This window comes from Pleurodeles waltl, chromosome 4_2 (assembly GCF_031143425.1).
Source record: "Pleurodeles waltl isolate 20211129_DDA chromosome 4_2, aPleWal1.hap1.20221129, whole genome shotgun sequence".
In the NCBI taxonomy this organism is placed as follows: Eukaryota; Metazoa; Chordata; class Amphibia; order Caudata; family Salamandridae; genus Pleurodeles; species Pleurodeles waltl.
The window spans coordinates 200,132,832-200,157,115 of NC_090443.1; the positions used below are offsets into that span (position 1 = coordinate 200,132,832).

The 24,284-nt window shown below is 46.2% G+C and overlaps 1 protein-coding gene across 2 annotated transcripts in view; it reads right to left on the reverse strand.

The window, feature by feature from the left end:
* The window catches only part of GORAB (golgin, RAB6 interacting), a 79,320-nt gene that overhangs the window by 49,336 nt on the left and 5,700 nt on the right, over positions 1–24,284 (reverse strand). For both annotated transcript variants that reach the window (XM_069231082.1, XM_069231081.1), the window contains exon 2: positions 23,025–23,084. In XM_069231082.1, coding sequence (XP_069087183.1) covers positions 23,025–23,082 — 58 coding nt within the window. In that variant the 5' untranslated portion in view covers positions 23,083–23,084. The remainder of the gene's footprint in view (positions 1–23,024; positions 23,085–24,284) is intronic.

Below are 24,284 nucleotides of genomic sequence, written 5' to 3' on the forward strand. Positions count from 1 at the left end.
ATTTACTCCTGTATGTGTGCATGGCAGACATCAGCAACAGTCTGCCAGAAGTTGCCAAAATGTTGGACTAGGGAGTCACTGAGAGACCTCATAGTCCTTAGGCTAGCCCTGTGGTTCTAGTACCTAAGCATTTTCTACACCAGAAGGGTGACGCTCCTTGAGGTGAAAAATGCTCCTGCTACTTTTCAGCACCTGGTGAACTATGCATGAGATGGGAAATGTGAAGATTTGCAGGCTTTATACCAAAATTCAGTAGGTGATGGAGTAGGAGGTACCTACTACCATGACTGAAGTGATGGCCTTTATAGGACTCACTGGGTATTACAGAAACAAACTTTGTGACAAACTATGGAAGTATAGTGACCCCACTGACCGCCTTGACCTCTAGGAAGTGGCCCAGGAAAGTAACATGGACTGCAGAGTGCTTAAAGGCATTTGAGGAATTGACGAAGGCACTATACAATGCAATGGTACTGAAAGCGCCTGACTACAGTCAGCCTTTTTAATGTACAGATTTGATGCCTCTGACAAGGGAGTTAGAGTGGTGTTGGTCTAACTGGATTTTAAAGATTAAGAGCGCATGGTAGCATTTATTAGAAGATTACTTCCCAGGGAGCAGAACTGAACGGCTATTGAAAAGGAGTGCTTTGCCATAGAGTGGGCCTTGCTCAAATTCCACCCTTTTTTTTTTTGCACTAAGTTTGTGGTGCAGACAGATCATAAGCCACTGAAATGGGTGATGGCTATGAAGGGAAAGAGTCCCAGGTTGTTGAAATGATCTATTTCTTTACAAGGGTTATACACTGAGGTGGAGCACAGGGCCGATCGAGTCATGGGAATGCTGGCAGAGTTTCGTGACAGTTTTCCCGATCTGACCACACAACCTCTGGAGGTTGGGAATTGGTTTGGGTATTCTGATATGCGAGGGGCATCTGTTGGGAAGAAAAGTTCTCAGCACTGTAGGATACATGCACCCCTGCACTGAGCGCCCTACCGTGTTGTTGTCTAGATCCTTAATGTTCATTTTTCTCAGAAGGCCACAACATGACCTGTCTTGCGACTGTGATTTCAAGGGACCCTGAGGGTGGCCCAAAGAGCTGTTCTTATAGTGGTGGAAGGAGCATAAGGAGTTAAGAAGCACAAGCGCAATGGCTGCAGCATACTATGTACTGATCAGTAGTAGTGAAAAGGTCCTTTTTACCCAATGTTGCTGGATTGAGCCCTATAGGCTCACTCACCTTTGTGAAAGATCTGCTGCTGTGCATTTAACTGCCCCCTGGCCCACATCAGGTTGATGTAGAAGTGCGTGCGTGGTGAAAACAGGTACAAAATCCATGTGCACTTACAAGAAACACACTATACAAAAGGTGAATTGGAGTACAGTGCACACATGGTAAATGTGTGTGCTGGCAGTGTGTGGTTTTAAAATAACACACTTGGGTACAGAAAAGAGAGACTGCAATACTGAACAGTGTGCGCAGAGTGAGTGCGTGAGCTACAGATTTTTGGGAAATTACTGAACAATCCATACATAAAGCCAAGTCCCCAGTGTAGCCTATAAGAAACTAGGTCTTGATAATTGGGAGGGCGGGAGGACTACAGGTCATAAAAGAGGGATTCAAATACCTTGGGGTTTATGTAACACAGGACGTGCAGAGAGCTTGGAGGAGAAATACTCATCCTTAGTTTGGCTGTTGCTTAGAGATCTGGGCTTTTAGCTAGTGTTTCCTGTGCTATTTCTGGGACACCCTTCAATTTTTAAGATGTTTATCCTGCCACGTTTCAGTTACAAAATTATACTTACTTCTTTACGAGAGTGCTATGAACTCCTAGAGGAGTTCTTATGGAATCACCATACCCCCTGGATTGCTACGTTAAACTGCTTTAAGTTCACATTCAAGGGGGGTATAAGAGCCCCTGATATCACCTCATTTTACAGGTCAACTCATTTAACTGGTCTTTCTGAATGGTGTTTTAATGGCCAAGGGACTCTGCCTTTGCCTCCGAGAAATGGGCCATACAAGGCACACAGATCCTTCATTTGCTCGATGGTGGGTCAACCACCCTCTTTTGGCCCCCCTACCTTAAAAGTGGTGTAAAACGCGTGGAGTGAAGCAAAGTAGGCTCTGGGATGTAGGAGTCACGTGACTAGGGTAGTGGCTGGGACAGGAGGCTGGCTTGCAAGGATTCAAGACGAGATCATCTACATGTCTAAATTGGAATATGTCATGTTCGGCACAACATTCAAATCTTGCATGGAATTGCAGGAGGAATATGACCGGCACCATAATCAATTCTTCTGATATCTGCAGCTCCAGGAGCATGCTTTTATATGTGTATAAAAAAATTTGGGGAGCTTCCTGAATTTAGCCCAAGAGCCCATGGTCTTGATGGATAAGCTGATAGATCATAAAATATCACAGATTTACCACTCATTGGTTGTCAACTTACCAGATACTTATGGCCAACTGTGAGAATCCAGGGAAAGCGATCAGAGTCCCCTGACAGATGACAACTAGAGTTAGGCATGAGCCTCTACCAGAGAAACGGGGACGGCATCGCAGTTTAGGGCCATAGAATTGAAGTATTTACAGAGGGCCTAGTGCATATAAGGCAGGTTGAGGTAAAGTGGAGTGGTATCCTCACTGAATTGTCTGGGATTTTCTACCCAGAGAGAGGACCTTGTACATACCACTTGGGCCTGGGGAAAACTGATCCCTTGTTGGGAAAGGGTGCTGCATGCTTGGGGTGCAGGCTGGGTTGGAGACTCTCAAGGGACCCAAAGATCACACTATTACACATCAACATTTTTACAGTTAGCAACAAGTACAAACTGGCCCAACTGTGGTTTGACCTTGTAGTGTTCAAGTGGGACATAACCAAAGCATGGAAGGAAGCAAAAACTCTGCCGTCGGAGGGGTGGAGAAGGGGTATGGACCTTTGAATTAGATTGGAGACATCCACATATGAGGCCAGAGGGTGCCCACAAAAATGTCACAACATATGGACTGACTGGTGTCAAAACTGGAGTATGCTCCTTGATCCAAGGGGGAGCACCCTCCATTGGGACATAAAGTACCTCAACCACACACCCAAAAAATAAACCTAAAAAAACCAGACCATTGTGTCATATTGTGCTATCTGAATAACAAGATACAAAAGAACAAAACTACTCCTAAAATACTTAAAAATGGAATAAAATGTATAATATGCACCTCTTGTCTGCATGTTCGCAGGCAACCATGTTAATAGCTAAATGCTATTAACTTGATTTACATCTGAGAACTTACCCTTGAAAGAATTCTATAACTACCAAATCAACATAAAAGAAGGCAACACAGTTTTGGAAGAGCTACAGCTCAACCATCGATGGGCAAGCAAACATGGGGATTTTCCACAGGAAGTCGGAGGGCTGTGCGGGGGGGCTTGACCTATGGTCAGACCTTGTGGCCTACCCCTTATAGGCACCCAGACACGCTCAGCCTTTGGCCCAGCGAAGGTTGCCCACAGGGCAGCTAAAGCCCCATTAACCAGGCACCCACCACGCCACGCATGGCGTTAGGGAAGAAAAGAAAAGGGGGAAGGGAAGAATACCCTGACACCTTAGTCTTAGTGCTGGGGGTCCTCCTGGGAAACCACCAGGGCAAAAAAGTATTTTTAAAATATGTTTGCAGCAAAATCGCGGAGGATCCGTGCATTTGCTGAAAATTAATTAAAAAACAGGTCTCTCGTACTTGTTTTCGCTTTAGGCCCTGGGTGGGTTGAGGCCCGGGGGAATCAGGCAATGAAACATAAAAGGAGGGCGGTGCATGAGATTCCCCAGAACTCTGCCAATGGGTGGAAAAATATGTTGCTCCACCTGCAATTTACCAATGGTATCGCGCAGAGTGCTGAAAAACAGCACAAACAGGACCATGAGTTCCTCAAGAGTGCACGGCCATCCAAGTCGATTTTGCTGCTACTGGAGTAGAAAATCTACTCCAGCTGCAGCAGCAAGTCTACTCCAGCTGCAGCAAGTCTACTCCAATGGCAGCCCTCACTGACTACGACCGCTTGCATCTGCCAGCGTTCTAAAAAGGTGCTGGAAGGCTCCTTGACAAACAGAAATCATACCAAATCAAACTCTCAAATGCATGTTGTGGAGCCTCACATTGTTCCTCTTAAGCGTGAACAGCTAAATTGCTGGAACTCTGTGTTACAAACTTAACGCAGAATTACCCAAATTCTGCAAGCAGAATTATAATTTTGCCCAGACCTACTCTGAACCAGGTTTGGCTCAGGTAGCACAATTACACTTTTATAAAGTAACTATCCACTAAATCTGTATTTCACTATTACATTGTATATTAGAACATAAGAGGAAAACAGTCAAACAACGAAATCACTGAGCTACAATATTCCCAAGCTAAAGTTTGTAATCACTCCTTAGTCTGTTCATAGAAAATCTACCCTGCGGTCTGGCCACAACTGGTGATGGCTGCTTAGCTGATCGGTTCCGCACGCCGGAGTGTCGCAGGTACAGCAGCAGGGCATTAAGGGCTGCAGGGGAGATGGCCCACAACACCCTGTTTGCCTCTGGGACCCAGAGAGGGGTCTTGAACCCCCGTCGTGACCCTCCATGACACGGACACCAATGCACCAGCAGCCCGGACAGCTGCTACGCAGCTGGGTCTGCTGCCTTAATTGAAGCCGTGGCCTGGAATAGTGTTGCAGGCCGCACGCACAGTGCCCACTCTCCATGTTAGTCCTGATAAGGATCAGCAGGCCTCCTGAGACGGCCCGAGCCTTGACCGGGGCCCACCAAGGGAGGGACCCACCACTTTGCGGCCTCGCCCCTGCCTCTGGTATCCCTCCATATGGCCTGCCTGCACCACAAATTAGTTTGATGCCCACTTCAGGACACTGCAGGCTTGCCCACCAGCATCGCAGGTATCAAGCAGACCAGTCTCTAATATTATAGTGAGCAGTTAGACTCCCCTGTGGTTAGCGACCCGGGCACCCACTTGTCGCAGAGGGTCCCAGGCTCATGTCTTCAGGTCCACCGCACCCCAGGCCCCTCAGCACGACTGGACTGCAAAGCAATGAAGTTGGCCTCCCACTCCAGGAACAAGAGGGCCAGCCCTTGGAGAGCACGTGCACCGGGCGGCCCCCCACGGCACGATAACCCCATTACCCACCCCCCCAATCCACAGGGCATCGGCCACATAACCCTGGTGTTTCCCCTCCCTCACTCACACCAGCAGTCCAAGGGCCACACTATCACCTTTCAGCCAACCTCAGCGCTGTCACGTTGCTAGACTGTGTGAATCCGCCTGCCCCCACTAAATCATCGAATTAGGGACACGCCTGGACAGCGTATTCTACCCCGCCTTGGAGATACTGAAACCTACACAGCCTTTTACCATCTGCACACAGCAGGAGCATGTTCAAAAGCTGGAGGTTTGCCCTCGGTAGAAAGTCTTTGCAGAGGCCTATGCTCCGTTTTGACCCCCCTCTGCGGCCACCTGACCTGCAGCCCTGTCTCCTCATGCCAGGAGCTCCTTTCCCTTCTTCTAGCTGATTGACATGGTGCAAAGGGACTTCTTTGTCGGGCCGGTGATGATGAAAAGCCCACAGGCCTCCCCACCCCCCAAGCATGTAACAGACCCCACCCCTCCATCTACAGACAGGGTGCCCCTTAGCACCTGGAACTTTCTGTCCCCCCACACTGTCCCTCACGCCCCCACAGTTCCTTGGAGACTCAGGCCCATCCACCTCTCAGGTGACCTATATGCTCTATGTGCCTGCACTGATGGCAGGAAAGGGGGGATTCCCACATGTGATCTACCCTTCTGCAATGCTAAGGGGCAAGTAGACAGACCAGCGACTCACCCTACTGAGGCAGACGGCCCACTTTGGGTGCACTCTCTCATCACTGGCTGCTTCCTACACCCTGTGTGGCCAACTCAGCCAGGTCCTCGGTTTGGACGCCGTATGGAAGGGATGGACACCAAATGTTCAGATTTTGTGGCCCAGACCAAGTCCATAAGAAATAGCATTGCCAGCTTCCAGGATAGAGTGGAGGAGGTGAAGCAGAGGCTTGCAGTCGTGGAGGACCATCTCAACAATCACCAGACAAGGATCCAGAGCTCCTATTCCTACGGAACAAACCCATGGACCTGGAGTATATAAGCCACAGAGATGTCTGCTTCTTCGGTTTCCTGGAGCGTGCGGAGGGGGCAGACACCATTGACTTCCTCAAGGGCCTCCTCCCCTCACTAGCTGGACTCGTTTTCTTCCCCCACCCCACACCCCACTCTGATATCCAACGGGCCCATCGCATGGGTCCTGAGCGCCATGACTCATCAGGGAGGCTGCACCCCATTATAGCCTGCATACACCACCATGAGCAGGTGCAGCAAGTCTTAACAGCAGCCTGGGCACATGGCCTGTACGATTTTGAGGGCCACTAGATACGCGTAGCCGTCGACTTTTCGCGAGAGATTAATGATAGGAGGAAGGCGTTTCTGGCAGTCCAACCCAAGATCCTCAAACTGTAATTAAGTTCGGCTTGTTTGAACCTGCCAGTGTGTGGACTACAAAAGACCGCAGAACTAAGAATTTCTTTGACCCGGGTGCCCTACACCTCTTCCTGGATGGAACAGCAGAACATGCCATGGAACTTACCCCTGTAGACTCAGACACTGCTCCATGTCCTGCCTCTATGCCTCCATCCACTGTTGCACACGGCAGTTGATGACACCCCAACAGAATCCGCACCTGGAGCAGAGACGTAGAGAGGCTGGCCAGATCACAGGGACATTGCCCTCAAGGCGGTGGCAGCCATTACCTACGACCAGAACAGAGACAAATCCTGGTCTTCACTAAAACCCACCAGTAGAGACGGCTGAACTTTGCTCCTTGCAGCCGCGACTGCTGTTTCCTTGGAATGGCTGTAGTCTGACAGGACCCGTGGTTTCCAAGTTCTGGACGGATGAGTATAATGTTTACATTTGTATACTTTTCCTTTTTGCCTGCCATGTTGCCTATAAGTCTTACGAATGCTATGTTCGACTGTACTTTGCCCGGTTTTTCAATGCACTGTGCTTAAATAACTGTAGTTGGGCATGCCTTTATACTGTTTTATGACATGATGTTCTATGTAGGTTTATGATGCCCACACCGTTTTGTATTTGCTCCGCCTTCGGCTAGAATGGAGTCCCACGCTGACTGACAGCCACAGCAGGCCCGATCTGACTGAGCCCTCCCTCTTTGCCCCCTTCCCTCCCCCCCCCAGTTACCAATCAAAGGTGAATTATGCACCCACTGCTCCACACCACTCTTCGCCCACTTCCTCTCCTCCCCACCTCCAGGCCTCCCACCTCTCCCCAATGACCCAAAGAGACAAATGAATGGCACCTGCTGACTGCTTGCCTCCGGCAGGCCCTCCAGCAATGTGGCAATCCCTAGGGGCAAGGCTCATCCTGATCTGAACCAACGCTACCCAGCCACCAATGCTACACAGCCACCAACCCCCCAACCCAGCACCTATCCTTGTATTTCACTAAATGTTCCCTTCCCCTCCTTGTGGGACCTCAGGCATGCTGTACCGCAAACCTGGACCCACTGTTTACAGCTTCTGGCTCTCGTCCCCAAATTAGTTCTGGAATTTTTTTTCCTCCTCCCCCATCCTCCCACTGAGACAGTGCATCTTTTTTTCCCCCTTCTCCCCTCATTTTCTTACAGCCCCCATCCTCCACCACATATGAGGCCCCCCCCCCCATGATAACCCATCCCTCTTCCTCCAACCCCTTTCCCAGCTCTCTCACCCATTGCCTTTTACCCACCCCTCCCCCCTTCTCCCCTGCTTCTTAGTAGCCTATGCCTCCCTCTGTCGAACACCGGCCCATAGCCAACCCTGATGACAACCACTACTCTTGATCCGCCTTGCCTCTGCCCGCTATATCCTGTAATATCAACTGCCTGACGGACTACATGAAGTGTTACTAAGTGCTCTCCTACTTGCAGGCCAAAAGAATGAATGTGGCCCTCTTCCAGGGGGCCCGCGTCCAAGAAGCTGTGACGGAACTGGGTGGGGAGGGTGGTCCATAGCAGCGGTCCTCTGACAATAGCGACTGACCTGGGCTCCACCCGAAATGTGGAGTAGTTGCGATCCTAATCCACAAATCCCTCCCAGTCACCGTCATTAAGACCTGGTCTGAGAGATGGGCAGTATTTCTTTGCCAGACTGAAGCTTGGCGGGGCTGTTGTCGGCTTGGTGTATGCCCACATGGGTCTTAAGTGCCTTTTCCTTCTTCAGCTCAACTGCCTCCTCACAGAATTTAGGGCTTACCACTATTTATTTGGGGGGGGGGTTGGGGGGAGGGAGAGTTGAGACTGGAACCTGGTGAAAGATGCGGTGCTGGTCCCTGGACGCTGACAATAATGAGGATAGAGCCATCGTGGCGGACGTGCTCGCTGATCATGGCCTGGTGGACTACTGGCATCTCTTGCATCCAGTAGACCAGGAATACATGTTTTTCTCCCCAGTACATGGTCCTCAGTCTAGACTGGACTACTCCCTGGCTTCCCACCAAGAAGTAGCCATCGCCCGGGATTACCAGATTATGAAGGCCTCCCTTTCCGACCATTCACCCCCTTTGCTTCCCCTGGATTTAGGCCTCGCCTCCCCAGGTAGAAAACCATGGTGCTTAAATATATCACGTTACTGCACTCCCCAGGGTAAGTCCCTGCTCAGGTCCCACTTCTACATATATCTCAAGGAAAGTAAGGGGTTGGTGCCCTCCCATAAGATCCTGTGGGTAGCAGGGAAGGTGACAGTCCGTGGCCACGTCAAGATGCAACCCTGGCAATGCTCAGTGAGTGACCCACCAGAGACCTGGAGGATGAGACTGCGACTGTCACAAGTCTTTAGACTGCACAGCCCTCTATCCCTACTCATCGCCTCTTGGAGAAGGTGTACGTGGATCTCAATGCCCTTTTCAAGTCCAAGGCTTAACATGAGTTTCAGAAACTCAAAGGCTGCAAACGAGCCAAAAAGGCGGGATGCCTATTAGAGGCCCAACTGCGCCAACAGGAGGCAGAGCTCACCATGCCATTCCTGCCATAAAGAGTGAATGACACTGTCCTTACCTGCCCACAAGACGTCAACGGATGCTAGGGCTTTTAATTGAGCCCCCTACATGCTGAACCATACTGCTAACCCAGCCAATGAGGGTGCCTTTTTTAAAGGCATATGCCTTTCCAGCTTCAGCTGGGCCGATAGGGAATTGCTCACTGGGTAGGTCAGCAAAACCAAGATTGAGCAGGCCAAAGCCAACATTCCCTACCACAAGGCTCCCAGGGAGGACTGCATCCCTGCGAAGTTCTATAAATGGGCAGCAGAGGATGTAGTGGACTTCCTTTACGAAGTCTTCCGTGAAGCCAATCAGATGGGATCCCTTGGCTCTATCTCCAAAACATTGGGGATAGCGGTCCTCCCAAAACTGGGGAAGGTCCCTTTACTTTGTAGCAGCTACAGGCCTATTTCACTACTCAATGGGGAAAACAAAATACTTGTGCGTGCAGCACTCCATTCTACTGTACTCTACGACACTCCACTTGACTATACTCCACTCTAACACTACTTTACCCTACTCCATTCTAAAACACTCTACAAAACTTTATGACAGTCTATATAATCGATTCTGTTGTCACACCACTCCACAACATGCTGATTCAGTCTACAATATTTGTGTCCACTATATAATGTGCAAAATACCTTATTGCATGATTAAGATCTTCACAATCATAAAAGAAACATTGCAGTGTAATAAATACCTTAAAACAACAGTATGATTAAACTGTGAAAGAAAAAAGGTAACCTAAGTTGATATTGTGCCAATTGCTTCCACCAGGCATTAGTGATCACCAGAAATAAGTACATAGCTGCATGTTACCCATGATTCAAACTGTATAGTGCTTGATTTAACCTCAGATGTACGATTATGATCAAAGCAGTTGATTAATTTTATAGGGCGGTGGTATAAACAAGGAGAGGACAAGTATGAGAAATGAATAGAGCTGCGTGTTAAAACCACATTGAGGGCTCATGCAAAGCTGCAACGTGCATTAATGAGACTTCTTTTTAATAATATTCATAGGAAAACATATGGTGATTATCTAGGCAGATATTTAAAAAATGTGCGGACGTTGGGTTGACCTAGGGTGCAGAAGTTTGCCAGGACCCTCTCTACAACCACTTGCTCATTTTTGCTTTGTGAAAAATTGAACAAGATAAAGTGCAAGATGAGCTCTAAGGTGCAGGTGTTATAGCAGTATATCATGGTCGACCACCTGTTCCATACAACTTAATGCAAAAAAAAGGCAAGGTGAGAGTTAAAATAGTGATATAGATACTTGTCAAACCAGTGCAAATCTGAAGTAAGGATAGAGTGTGAGATTAGCTGTAAGGTGCAAGTGTTACAGCTGCATATCGATGTCCACTGCTGGTTTAATAACTGTTAATATAGCATGCAGAAAGAAAAATGCAAGACTAAATCAAGAATACAAGTGATATGGCGGCATTTCAAGTTCAAACCAAAGTGGAGGATGCCTTAATGGAGGTAGTTCATATCACAAAGTTCTTGATATAAATAGTGGTATGGCAGCATTTCAAGTTTAACGCCTTGATGAGGTGGTTCCTGTCAACAAGTTATAGCAATATAGGTTCTAACGGTTGGCAAATTACAGGTATTACATTCCTTTAGCCGTTCCCCTAGTATGGAATAATATTTTGCCATTCTTGTTAATTTCATTGGGACATCACATGTACAGGCGTAAAAAACCACTTCTATGCAGGTTCTTAGATCATGCTTTATGAATAACTGCTTCAGCAAAATGCCTCCGTCAGTTATCAACACGGGGCAGCAGCATAATAGATTACTCAGAGATTCATTTTCATACGTGCACATGTGACAACATTGCTGCCCCCGCACTTTTAGACTCTCAATGCACTGGAATTCCCATACTGGTAAAGCCAGCAATCTCAAGTAAACTATGTTTTTTTTTTTTAAGTTGGCCTGCCCAAAGGGGCAGGTAAGGATAGAGGGCTTCTGCCTTATGTGACTGAAGCAGACCTTGAGCCCCCACAGCGAGCATAGCTTCCTGTAGGTCAAGCACTTTACACAGTTGCCTTATATTAGTTTTTAAGAGGAACTTTAACTGTTGGTAAGTTACTGCCATGTGAACTGAGAGACTGAAGTTCAGGTTCAAGGAGTTGAAAGCATTCTGCAGGTAATTTGACCACTACTTTGAAAATGATCTGTAGTGGGATTTTCATTTCACCTTATATGGCAGTATTTAACAATAGCCATTTCACACTTGATTTCTGGGGGTACCAGACCAAACTCCAATCGCAGTAAGGTACGTCGTATTTATTTGCATAGTTCAAAAAAAATCCTATAAGCTGCGGACTGGCACTGCTCAGGGACAGTCAATACAGGGCTCAAAAAATCATAAAAATATTACTAGACCTGCAGGTCAAGTAACTTAAATAATCTACTCGACCTAACTGTTATGTACTTGACCTGTAAACGGGTCTCAAATTGTGTGATCCTAGGCAAATCCTTCACAGAGTCGCCTTTTTCTTAATTTTCACGCATGAGTGCACCTTAAAATATGTGAGTTTCTGAGAAAATCGGATATATTTTGCGTCCAAGAAACCTGGCGTATGGCCAAGAACCTGCTGGCAGGCTATGTTGAATACCTCAATCCCGTGTAGAACTTCAAGAACAAGGGTCACCCAAAAGGAGGCTTGTCTACCTACATTTCAACTTTCAAAGGCGTCAATGCCAATCAAGTTGATTTAAATACGAATCACATGCAGGCAACTATGATTACAAATTGGAAATCAGGAATGCAGACAACATCACTCATAATAATAAACATCTATGTAACCCTGATAAAAAAACTAGCTCAAGAAACAAAATACATTGATAGAGATACAAGCCACTTATGGGGTGACTCCCTGGGTGATCACCAGTGACTTCAACCTAACTCTGGCAAATCACCAAAAACTGAAGTTCCAGGTAAAAGGTCTTACACAGGAAGCTTAGCATACCACCACATATATCACATTTCATGAACATTAATAAAGTGACCATATCCTACTGCGTGCTATGGAGGTTATGGGTCTTTAAGCCCTAAATACATGATTCCCAACAGACTCCCCAAAGTTAGCCACACATAAGTCAAGGAATTCTGAGTCCACTGTTGTCTTTATTTTTATATCGCTATCCATATTTTAAGAAGTAAAAAATAAATCAACACTGAGGTCAGAACTGAAAACGATCACCACCCTCGGAAATGTTTAAAAAAAAATAATAATAATAGTCAAACTACAACGCCTTACAGTATTTAGACTCACAGGACCCCGGCAGCCACTGGCAATGCATAAGATGGAATGATCCATTCATGATAAACTTGAAGAAATGGAAAACTAACCTGCCCCTGCTGCAAAGGGATAAACCAATTCTGTGTCTATGGGAAAATGTGTTCGTACATATGGCCCTAAGATCCAAGTACAAAAAGGCAGTGTGGAGGGCCAAACAAGCACATAAAGACCATGAAAAAATTGTGGAGGCCTGCAAGGCAAAAAAGCTGCAAGCCTCTCCAGTCTATTAGCTGGAACGGAGGCAGAAAATAAATGGGTAAAACACATCTTGAATTTATACCAAAACCCTAACAACAGTGTCGCTCTGTCTGCCTTACTCAGCAGAACCTCAGATTTAACTTTCATTGAGCACTCTGAGGCAAGAATCGTGCCTTGTAGAAGGCCTACCGACTGCATTATTAAAAAACAACACAATGTTCAGTAAAGGCTACTAGGGGAGACACTTGCCTATCAGAAAACTGGGCCCCAGATTCATGGAAAGGGGCAATCATATATCTCTTTTACAAGAAAGGTTCATATACCAACCCAGACGGCTACCACATGTTGGCATTACGCAACATTGACACAAAAATATATTTGCTGGGCTGTTACTTGCTGATTTGGAATCTTGGGCAATGGAAAGGAACCCAATTCCGATAAATCAAACAGGATTTCGATCAGCTTCAAGCACCATTGATAACCTGACTGCCTTAGCCTTGTTCATGGAAAAACATGCAAAGCAAACATCTGCGATATATACCTGCTTTGCAGACCTGAACAATGCATCTCATGGTCAAAAGAAATCACCTGTGACAAAAATGTATCAATAGAAAAAGCTACCTAGCATGGGATGCTGAAACTAGTACCGTCCTTTGTATTGGGTCTATAGCCCAATATTTGTACTCAGTTACAACAGTCTGATGTGATTGCAAACTAACACAACTGAAGAAATGTTAGCATGTAGACACTATTGTAATGAATATCTTGAATAACTGATGATGGTGCAAATCTATTTTTTCCAACAAGGACTCCGAACCCACAGACAGTGTGGTACAGGACTATCGATAGGGGCCAGGAAGAGATGTTGAGGGTGGAGAGGAAGGGAAAGTGGCAGGGTGACATGGCAATTCATTAAAATGCTTGCTTTAAGTATGTACAGCTTGAACAACATCAAAGTCATCTTAGACCCATCACTCTAAATGGATCGACAGGTGAGCGCCGTCTCATCAAGCTGCTTCCACACCATGCACATGCTCTAGAAAGTCTACAAGTGGATCCCTACTGAAGCCAGAAGGACAGTCACCCAGACCCTCGTCAGCAGCCGCCAACTACGGCAATGCACTCCACGTCGGAACCACCACCAAGACCCGAAAAAGACAGCACCGCATTCGGAACGCCTACGCCCATCTCATCAAGAAAGCCCCCCGTCACAGCCACACCTCCGCCCTTCGGAGAGACCTACACTGGCTGCCTATCAACAAGAGAATCACCTTCAAGCTCCTGACCCATGCCTACAAGGCCCTACATGACATCAGACCAGCCTACTTCAACCACTGATTCGCCTTCAACACCCCCCTTCGTCCTCCCCCCTCAGACTGCTCAGCTCTGTTGACCAGGCCCTCGCCAACGTCCCCCGCATCCGGAAGACCACAGCCAGAGAAAGATCGTTCTCCCACGTCACAGCCAGGACCTGGAATACCCTCCCCATCCACCTCAGGCAGTCCCCCACCCTATCGCAGTTCAGGAAGGACCTTAAGACCTGGCTTTTCGACTGACCCTCAGCACCCCTCCGTTCCCCCCCACCCCCAGCCCCTTGAGACTCTCACAGGTGAGTAGCCATGCTCTACAAATCCTTGATTGATTGATTGAACACAGGAAGAACGAGTGTCCCGAAGTAGGAAAGGGTGGGGTGCTGGGAGGAGTATCGCTTATTCAACCTGCTCCTTCTAGGATATTATTTGCCCTGGCCCAACCTACTGTTCCTGCCCTCTCAATTGTGTTGTCACCTTAGCTTTATCTGCCAAATCCTCTCCCCAGCCATGACGTGAATGAACCAGTCTACATCTGTAACAAATGATGGCATTTCCCCATTTTGCCGCAATTACAGTGATTCCGACTTGCCAAACCTTTGCACAATAGGGCTGCCTGGCAGGAGAGGACTTCTTCCAGGCTGGTAAGCTTTAAGATGATCATGAAGACCCTCACTTACACAGTAAGGTAAATGGACACCTTGTGAACTTCCCAGTTGATTCTAGAACTGCTCAATCTACTGTGAGACCACGAGAGGTTGACCTATCATCCCTCTAGGGAAAAATAATGCAAGCAGTCAGTATTTCAAATTCTGCCATTAACCATCCAGTTTCCACCTCAATATAATAACTAAGTCCCATTACAGAACAACATGAACTTTTGATGTGTCATATCAGCCCTGTAAATCTATTGGGGAGAGATTATTGTACCCCTGAAGGTGTATTTGTTCGAACAGGACACCCTGATGCGCACTTTAAAGCAATATCGCTACTGAGGGTGAGAAACTTTCTCTCGAGTCATATGAGATTTCTAAACATTTGCAAAGTACTCTATCAGTCGGGCCTTGGTTATTGAATGGAGAAAGGACAGGAAAGATTGCCCAGTCAGAAGGGGAGAAATTGAAAGAGGAAGCAAGGTTGCACCGAATTCCGCAATATAAGCAGTCTTGTGAAGGAGGAGAAGGGATTGAGCCTGTGATACAAGACCTACTGCTGCAGAGCATTATTAAAAGGACAGAATCAAGTCCCTGCAACACCCCATCATTCCCACTCCAAAGGGGAGTGCTCTTTCTTGGAGAATAATCAAAGATTTAAGAGCTATTCATGTTATTGCGGTTCCCACTTTTCCCTAATTCCCTGTGATTTTCTTCCAGGTGCCTCTTACAGCAGAGTGGTTTACAGTTGTTGATTTATGTTCAGCATTTTTTCCCATACCTGTGAATGAGGTCAGTTAGTACTTAATTGTTCTTAGATTTAAAACTATGGTGTTCTGTTGATCAAGGCTTCCTCAAGGCTAAACTGAAAACCCCACCATCTTATCCAGGCCTCAAAAAAATCATAAAAATTTTACTAGACCTACAGGCTGAGTAACCTGAATAATCTATTCAACCTACCTGCAATGTACTTGACTCGTAAACGGGTCTCAAATTGTGTGATAATAGGCAAATATTTTATTTTACAGTCACCCTTTTCTTCATTCTCACAGATGTGTAGCTTCAACTATGTGAGTTCGGCATTTCTGCTGTACAAAAAACCTATTTTGTTTGATTAACATGATCCTTGACTTGCCTCTGCATGATGTGGTAACGCACAGTTATGTACAGACAGTACATTTCCAAATGTCCAAAAACCTTCCCAGTAACTTGCAGCTTTACTGATAAAACTATGTAGTGTATTAATTTGTGAAAAATGGGTTTCAGAAAACATGTTTATCATTTGCACATCTCCAAATAAAGTGTTCTGATCTGTTTTCATCCAATTAAAGTATTGTTTAGCACACAGAATACAAAAAATAAAATCATCTTTCACAACTACTGAAATATTTTGAAATGTCTGTACACACAACTTAGGTGTTTCCTAACACATAACAGATAAATAACTAACGCCCTACAGCCTTTCATTTCACACACTTTGTATAGCAGGTCAGACAGTTCACCTTACAAACTGCTGGAACTTTGTAGTCAGAAAGAAAAATAATTGCAAGAAGACAAACTGACCTTTGACCTCTATCTCTGACCACAGAGCAAATGTGACGAGAACAAGATTTAAAGACGTCTTTATTGCTCCTTCGCTTGCTAAGTGCACAGGACACCTGTTCTTTGTCAACTGGCCAGAAGGGTCAAGAAGGTCCTAAAATAGCTCAACCTAATAAAATATGACTCACCATGGCTAGTGGGCAAATAGATTTTTCAAGGTCTGTTATCCCAGGCACTTCATAAGGATTTGTAATTATTGCAGCTTACACATGGGTCTGTACTGGTCCAATACACTGAATATGTGTTGGTCACTTCTCCTACCAGGGAAGAATGCGAATGGGATATTACTGCATTGATGAGTCATTTAGCCTGGGGTGGGCACAATGTCTCCCTCTTCGAGTTACAGTATTTTCAGAAGAAAGTGCTTAATTTGGGGCAAGATTTAGAAAAAGGAAAACTGAGGATGCCCTAGGAGAGGATAGTAGCTGTTCTGCGAATAACACCACCCCATACCCAAAGAGAAGTAAGGGGTTTTCTTGGAATCGTAGGTTATTGTAAGAAGTGGATATCTAATTGTTCTCTCATTGCACAGTGTGTAAAGCAACTGAACCACAAAGGTGTACCCAAACCCCTTGTCCTGGCCAAATGAGTGCCAGAAAGCATTTTTGGAATTAAAATATGCTCTGCGTTTTTCCACAGGCTTAGGAAGGCCTAACTATGACAAAGGGGTTTCCTTATAGTTCAGAGAAAGGGAAGGATGCTCACTATCTGTACTGACATGACGTCATGGTGATCAACAATGCCCAGTTGGGTATTTTTTTTAAGCCATGTTGGATCATGTTGCAGCAGGCCTTCCAGGGTATCAACAAGCCTTGCAGCTGCAGCAGTGGTGGCTGATCAGTCTGAATATATTGCGCTGGGACATAACCTCTGACAATGTATGGGTCTCATTCAGTTGAAATGTTGCTCACTCAATGTAAATCCCATTGTTTGAAAGATGTCTGGCTTACTTGCCATGAAGTAATATTGGTGCTCACCTCTTTAGCAAGTGTACGATTTCACAGGCAGCTAAATTGATAGCTCTCACAAGGGCCTGCTCTCAGGTCAAGATCATAAATGTAGCCATTATTACAGATTCAGGTTATGCATTTGAAGTTTTCTACAATTTTGGCATTTTATTGTAGCAGAGAGGGTTAATGACTTCTTTTGGTACCCCAGTATGCAATTGCCCTTGAGTGTTTGATTTGTTGCAAGCTCTACAAATGCAATAAAAAATAACTGACGTGAAGTGTGAAGCACATGGGAGACTGTCAGATGAAATTTCAAGAGGCAATAATTCTGCGGATACTGTGGCTTTCTCTCATGCCTCAAAAGCCCCTGTGGAGCAAGTCGCTTTATTTGCAGCAGTGAGTCACCGACATGACTGCACATAATTTTGAGGAAATCAGGAACATACAGGAGAATGAAGAGGAGGAGGAGACTGAATGGGTGAACAAGGGTTGCAGACGCAATGAAGAGGGATGATGGGTGGACCCGAGATGAAAGGTGGTACTACCAAATGTTTTATTGATAGAGATGTCTAAACTGTTCAATGAGCTTGGAATTAGGGAGGGGCAATCAGCATTCCAAGGGGTCTGATGAAAGTTTAGGAGAAAGAGAGGCGAAAGCTATGGAATTTGAATATCAAAAGGAGGTGAGACTAATAAATGACATCAAATGGTGGGCAGATAAAGCCAAGAGGAGGGAATGTTTACATTTAGGCCATATTTAAGAAATATTTAAGAAACCTGGCCAAATCCTTGTTTGGCTCACATGCCCACACCACAACACTACACAACAACACATCAGAGTTACCATTATACATTGTAAAATGGTGTTCTGCGAAGCTTGACTTTCCTGTGCTTTGAGCATTATTAACAGTGTTTTGTTCTCTGACATATGGCTGCGTTTCAAGGCTGAATCCGTGCTGGGAAGAATGTTTTTTCTCGTTAGTATTATCAACTGTGTCATGATGAGTTATTACTAATGAATGCTTTATTATTTCTCTAAATACACTGTCTGGAAATTTCCACAAGGGTATATTTATCTGTCCCTGATTAGTGTTGAACATGCAGTAACAGAGGTATTCAGGTGGAATAAATGCTTTGCTCTCAAAGAATCTTCCACTCATGCCGTTTACTGCAGCGTACCTTCACAAGGTTATTGTGAGGAAGGGGACTCCAGCTCCTTCAAGTAGGAAGAATATTACAGTGTCAGTAAAGGAAACACTTGTGTGGATGAGTGAGAGAGAGCTACTGAGGTTTGAGTGGCAAACGTTATGTGTATTGGTTTGTATGAGTGCATGGGCTTTTCTAGTAGCAGTAGAGTCAGGACCTAGTCTTTGAACTAAGAAGAATGACATATTGAGACGAGCCACAGGGCAGTCTCTTGAGGATTTTACTAAGCCAAATTTGGCAAAGGTGGCACACACATAATAAAATCCATTACTGGAAGTACTCTGTTAGATAAGGGCCTGCACTTAAGAGGAAGGATCGGATCCAAGTGGAACCTATAGCTGGATACCTAGGCAAAAAGGCTTCACCAAGCACCAGGGAAGGAGATTACCCTAAACTCTCTGGGTCATTCAGTTCACCATGGTGAGAAACAGTGTTCAGAGAACAGGTGGTGTACCGAAAGTTCACTCTTTGGGCAGCAAGTCGGCGACACACAACTTGTAACCACTTACCACCCCACAGGTGAGATTCAGTGCCCCAGGTGGGATGTTTACTGTAAGGGAAATGAAAAGTCCAACAGGCATCTATCTTCAGCCATTGTCATACCCTTCTAACCTCCCGTTAGGGAACAGTTGTCAACAGACCAGAGTGAATGTGAGCTACTGGTACCCTGATTCATCAGAGGCAGTAAACAAACTTTCAGTGCACTGAAACCAGTATGCCTGTGTGTGTGGTTCTTATAAGGCTACACAACGGAGGAGTTTTCTGGACTCTCAACCAAAACGTAGGACACTAGGAATCCTATGTACCAAGAGTAATGTGTCCCTATATTAAATGGAAGCGTGCCTGTGGCGCTGCTAACAACCACACACGGGCACCAAGTACTTGGTGTGCCGCAAAGTCTGCTGTAAGCTCTCTACATCCCTCCCCTGTTTTACTTAAAGAATTAAATTCAACTCGCAGGAGGGTAAAAGGGACAGTGGAGCAGAGTGAGAAGGAACATAACAGAAAGACAGCATAAGCATGAAAAAGCAGTATCACAGGGTCAGCTCCTTCTTCAGCACACAAAATCCAGGATTCGCTGACTAGGTGCAGCTTTGGGGCTCAGATGATACCGCCCACTCAGACCTTCATGCTTGTCCCAGTTGTCCTCTTCCTGCACCCACAAGGGATTTCGGCTTAGCTCTCGTGAAGCGCCATCCACGCCTCCACTTTGCATTTCTCCCTCCTCAGGGTACTCAGCGTCTTCCCCGTCATCACCAGCGTCCACACCAACCGTCTCCACTCGTTTGAACCACAACACGTTTCTGATGGCTCTCTGATCCCCTTGCTGGGCTGTCACTATTATCCCATGCACTTTGACCACAGTCCACACCTCAGACTCGGATGGAGTTTGAAATTTCCATCCCGGATACCTATCTTTCACGACAACTGAGTCACCTACCTCGAGGTCGGGGCTCTTCATTCGGCGCTGATCACTGGCCTTTTGATTGGTCTTTCTCCTTTTCGATTGAATGGCCTCTTGGTCAAGCTTCCTTGGCTGCCAAAACACGTCAGCTGGGATACAGGAGGCTGCCAAAACATGAGGGCAGCAGGGGCACACCCCGTTGTACTACGAGGCATCTGCCGGTAGGCTCGTAGGAACTTGTGCATTCACCACTCGGCATCCTCTCCTCCGTCAACCCAAATCTGCAGAACCCGGTTGAGGGTCCTCATAAATCTCTCAACATCGCAATTGGCATGAGGCCAATGAGAAGTGATTTGAATATGGCGAAAGGCTCGTTGTTGGAGATAGTTCCGAAACTCCTGGCACTGAAATGAGGGACCATTGTCAGTCCCTACAACATAAGGGAGGCCAGCATAGCAAAGGTCTTCTCCAACAAGGGCCTTACATGCTCAAACGCAGTTGACAAGGCCAGTGCAACCAAAGGAAACCAAGTGTAGGCATCAATCATGACCAAAGAGGAACACCCAAAACACATGCTGATCTTGGTCCAAGGTTACATGCATGGCGGCTCGGTGATTACTGGCGCAGAGGGCTGATCAATGGCTGTGATGGCGCATGAGTGACATCTCCTCACTCACTCGACGAGCGAGTCCATCCCAGGAACCCACACCTTACTCCGGAGCCTTGGTCTTAGCAGCCCCTTGGTGTCTTTGATGAGCCAGCTCGACTACTCGGTCCCATAGGCATTGTGGCATCACGATTCTTTGCAAAAACAACACATGATGGATGGAATGCAGAGCAAATAAAACATTCACAGTCAGTCACAGATCTGGGTTTAATCTATTAGTTTTTTTACTTGCCATGCCAAGTCCAGGGAGGACCTGGCCTGACAGTTCAGGCTGGACTGTTCCCATGGGAAACAGGGTCAAGACTGATTTGCACATGGCTGGGTCCAAACTGGGGTGGCATGGTGAGCAGAAGAATTGCTGGATAAAACCCAGATCTGTGACTGGGGGTGAATGTTTGACTGGTTACGCATTTCGTTCCTCATTTGTGTTTGTTTACTTTTTTCATGATTCTTTTGCCACGCAAGGGGAGGCTCTCACTCCCCACGGACAGCTCATTTCGTACCCTCTTGGTGACCTGCATGGCCAGACGCTTTTCGGGATCCAGGGACCGGCTACCGTCCAGAAATCACTTCCATTCTTGCAGAGCCAATGCACGCTTCGCCATGGTGCCCGCCCGGCTGGCCAAAGTTCATGCGAGCAGGACACGATTAGGATCTCATCTCATATAATGCCACGTTATCACAGAATAATCTTGTCTAGCATATTTGATCTGCACCCCTGAATGACAGGCAAGAGGATTTCTTAATGTTGATTGAGCTCCAGGCAGGTGCCTGGCATAGAACATGTCCACAGACTCTGTGTGCGTTTGCTGGGCTTGACAGAGCTTAAGCCGTTTGTAATCCGGGTTTGACTGGGGATCAAAGTAATGGTTTAAGGCTGCCACGGCAGCATCAAAATCTTCAAGGCCTCATGTGTTGGAGAGCGTTTCAAAGAGTTTGTACAGTTCATCACAGCCCATGTGCAGCATGAGGGAACATCGGACGGCACCATCTATTTCCCTAGTGGGCGTAAGTAGTTGTACAGTCGGCTGAGCCAATGACGCCAGGGCGGCGCAGCCGTGGCAGGGTCAGCCAACTGACTGAACGGCAGCAATGCTGCAACCAATGAATGGGCCACCACATTAGGCGCTGATGGCTGCTGGCCATGGTGCTGATGTGCTGAGCTCATTATGTTGTGAGCTTGCCACATGTCATGCTGTTGCAATTACTGGTCTTAATCCTTGTGACCGGTACTGTACCTCCCCTCGACCTACAGACAGTCTGTGGATAAGTCTCAGTACTTTCTCTTTACTTTCTTTGCACTGTTAACTTTGCAGCAAAAGAGTCTGTTGTTTATTCTGTTTTTTTTTTCCTTTTCAGCCCCACAATACCTCACAGGAGCTGGCACAGGCCTCCATGTGGCACTCCGGTCCCTTTTCGAGGGAGCTGAACCACGATTCCTGAATCCAGGCCTTTCTGGGCCAGAAACATGGCACTTCCCCGGCAGCCACGGGGTGGGGCCTCACTGCATGGCAGAGGGGCTGAGTTTCTCGATCAGCGCACTCCTCAGGGAATTCCCAGTTTCCTGCTGATGCGCTCTTCAGCTGCAGGTGAGCGTTGTTTCAATGGACAGGAACTACTGCCGTCGCCAAAGGGGTCGCATGGTGCAGGCCGTACACAAAGGCAGTACGGGGGAGGGCGCAGTGCACGCAACCAGGTGCTGATGGGCCTCTGCGTGGCGATCCACCAAACAGATGGAGTGCAGCAGGTAGGAGGCCACACACTGCACAGCAACCAATGTGGCAGGAGGTGTCTTTGGGAGCACGTCCAGCCCCAGATGCGGGTGGAGGTGCGATGGACTTATTCCATCTCGTCACAGCAGGAGCACAGCTAAGAACCACACATGGGCACTGCGTACTTGGCGTGTCACAGAGTCTGCCGTCAGCAGTGCGATCTCCTTATTTATACCCTTCTCTTACGTCAGCCCACCTGACCCCCATACAGCAACATTGCATTTCTACAGTGCCAGCTGGCACTAATCAGTCTCACAATAAATGAGATGTATGGTGCACGAGTATGAAACTAGGGCCTTTGGAAAAAAAATACGCCAGAACTGGCTGACCGTGTCACGGGAACTTGATGCCACTTGACAGGTATAAAATGTGTTGTGCTATAAGTGACTTAGATGTATTAAGACAGAAACAGACCCTCTTCTAAATTTGCAATGAAAACAAAATGCAGCCAACAGCCATTCACAGTGAGATCTCACCCAGGGACGTGCACTGAAATGCACTGGCACAATGAAAGCTTCAGGCAGTACTGCCAAATTGCACCATTTCCCATGTGACAACTTGAACCCAGCTTGGATTTTTAGCCAGCAGCACGCTGCATTCTAATACTTTTCCTAAGGTTTGCTTTTCCTACGGTGCAGTGGATTGCAGCATGCATGCCAAAGCATAATACAAGCAAGAACTGACTTATATAACTCATGACACTAGACCTGCAGCCAGGATTTAAGACAATACGTATAGAAACGTGTGTGTGGCTCCTAGGTGACATTTTATAACTGAGCACAAAAGTACCACACCACTAAAAACAAAGAAATACATGCAAACACATACCTTTTTGGTGCTTCATTCTTCTCAGCTCCTCCTCTGAAAAGCCGGCCCATCCTGCCATGACTGAAATGCAACAAGAACAGAATGAGTTATCCCTGTTTGGTCTTGGACTCATTATAATGAGTCTTGCAGACAACAAACCTATGCAGCAGCAAAAATGTTAAGAACTAAACTGCCAGAACTAAACAGCAAAGACACAAAGATAGGAAAAGCATGTGGAAAAAGATGCAGAAGTCATACAGTCCTTTCACGATCTACGTTTCAACACAGTGGCTTGTACTGTCAAGTTCATGCAAGAGCTGTTGTTGACTTATTGACAAACAACCTACCATACTTATTTGATAGAAAAGCTATTCTTATGATGCGCACAAAAGATGTAAATGTGATTTCATATGTTTGAAATATGTACAAAGTTATGTATTTTTATTGAAACCCAGTGGGGCAGTTTTACAAACAGATCAGAGAAACTCTGTGTTAAGTGAAGAAGCAGTTGATTTAAAAGTTATCACTGCTACGACCTAAAAATTCATATCAAGCTGTTTCAAAATGGCCGTTGAGTTAGCTTCCACGGTAAAACAAGCCACGAGTCAGAATTTGTTTAAGCCCACCCTCTGCCACGTTTAGGCAGCTCACCACCAATTTGCAAGATGACAATCTCGTCTATATGAGACTGGCCTTGACGTCGGAAATTAATGGAAATTTGCGCACTTACTCAACGACGTGCGTTGTTGAAAGAATGATAGGTTAGTGGTTGCAGTTGAAATTAGAGGATTTTACATTGTAATATCTTACACTGGAACATTCATAAATGAAACCCTTATGCTATCAGCTTTGGGCAAGATGACGTATTCAAAGAACAACGGACTACTTACTAGTGTGGGAAAAGGTTGCTTTAATGAGATCAGTGCATCATTTTAAATTTAACAAAACCTTGGTTTAAAGCCTTACATACTAAAATAGTTTGTTATTTTCCTGTGCTTTATTGTTGGGACAAAGCCATCATTTCAAATTATATCAACAGAATACATTTAAGTTGTTTTGGACCCTGACAGTTTGTCAGCAAACCCAGTCTGGGTACATATATGTAGACCAAAACAAGGGTGGTAGTAGAAACACCATCAGTAGGACACAAAATTAAGGCTGAGATGGTGTTTTGCTTCACTAATGACCGAGATGAAACACTCATGCACTGACAAAAATCTCTGGAATACGCTTCTTAGACTAAAGAAGAAATGTATAAATTCACTTTGCACGGTCCGTAAA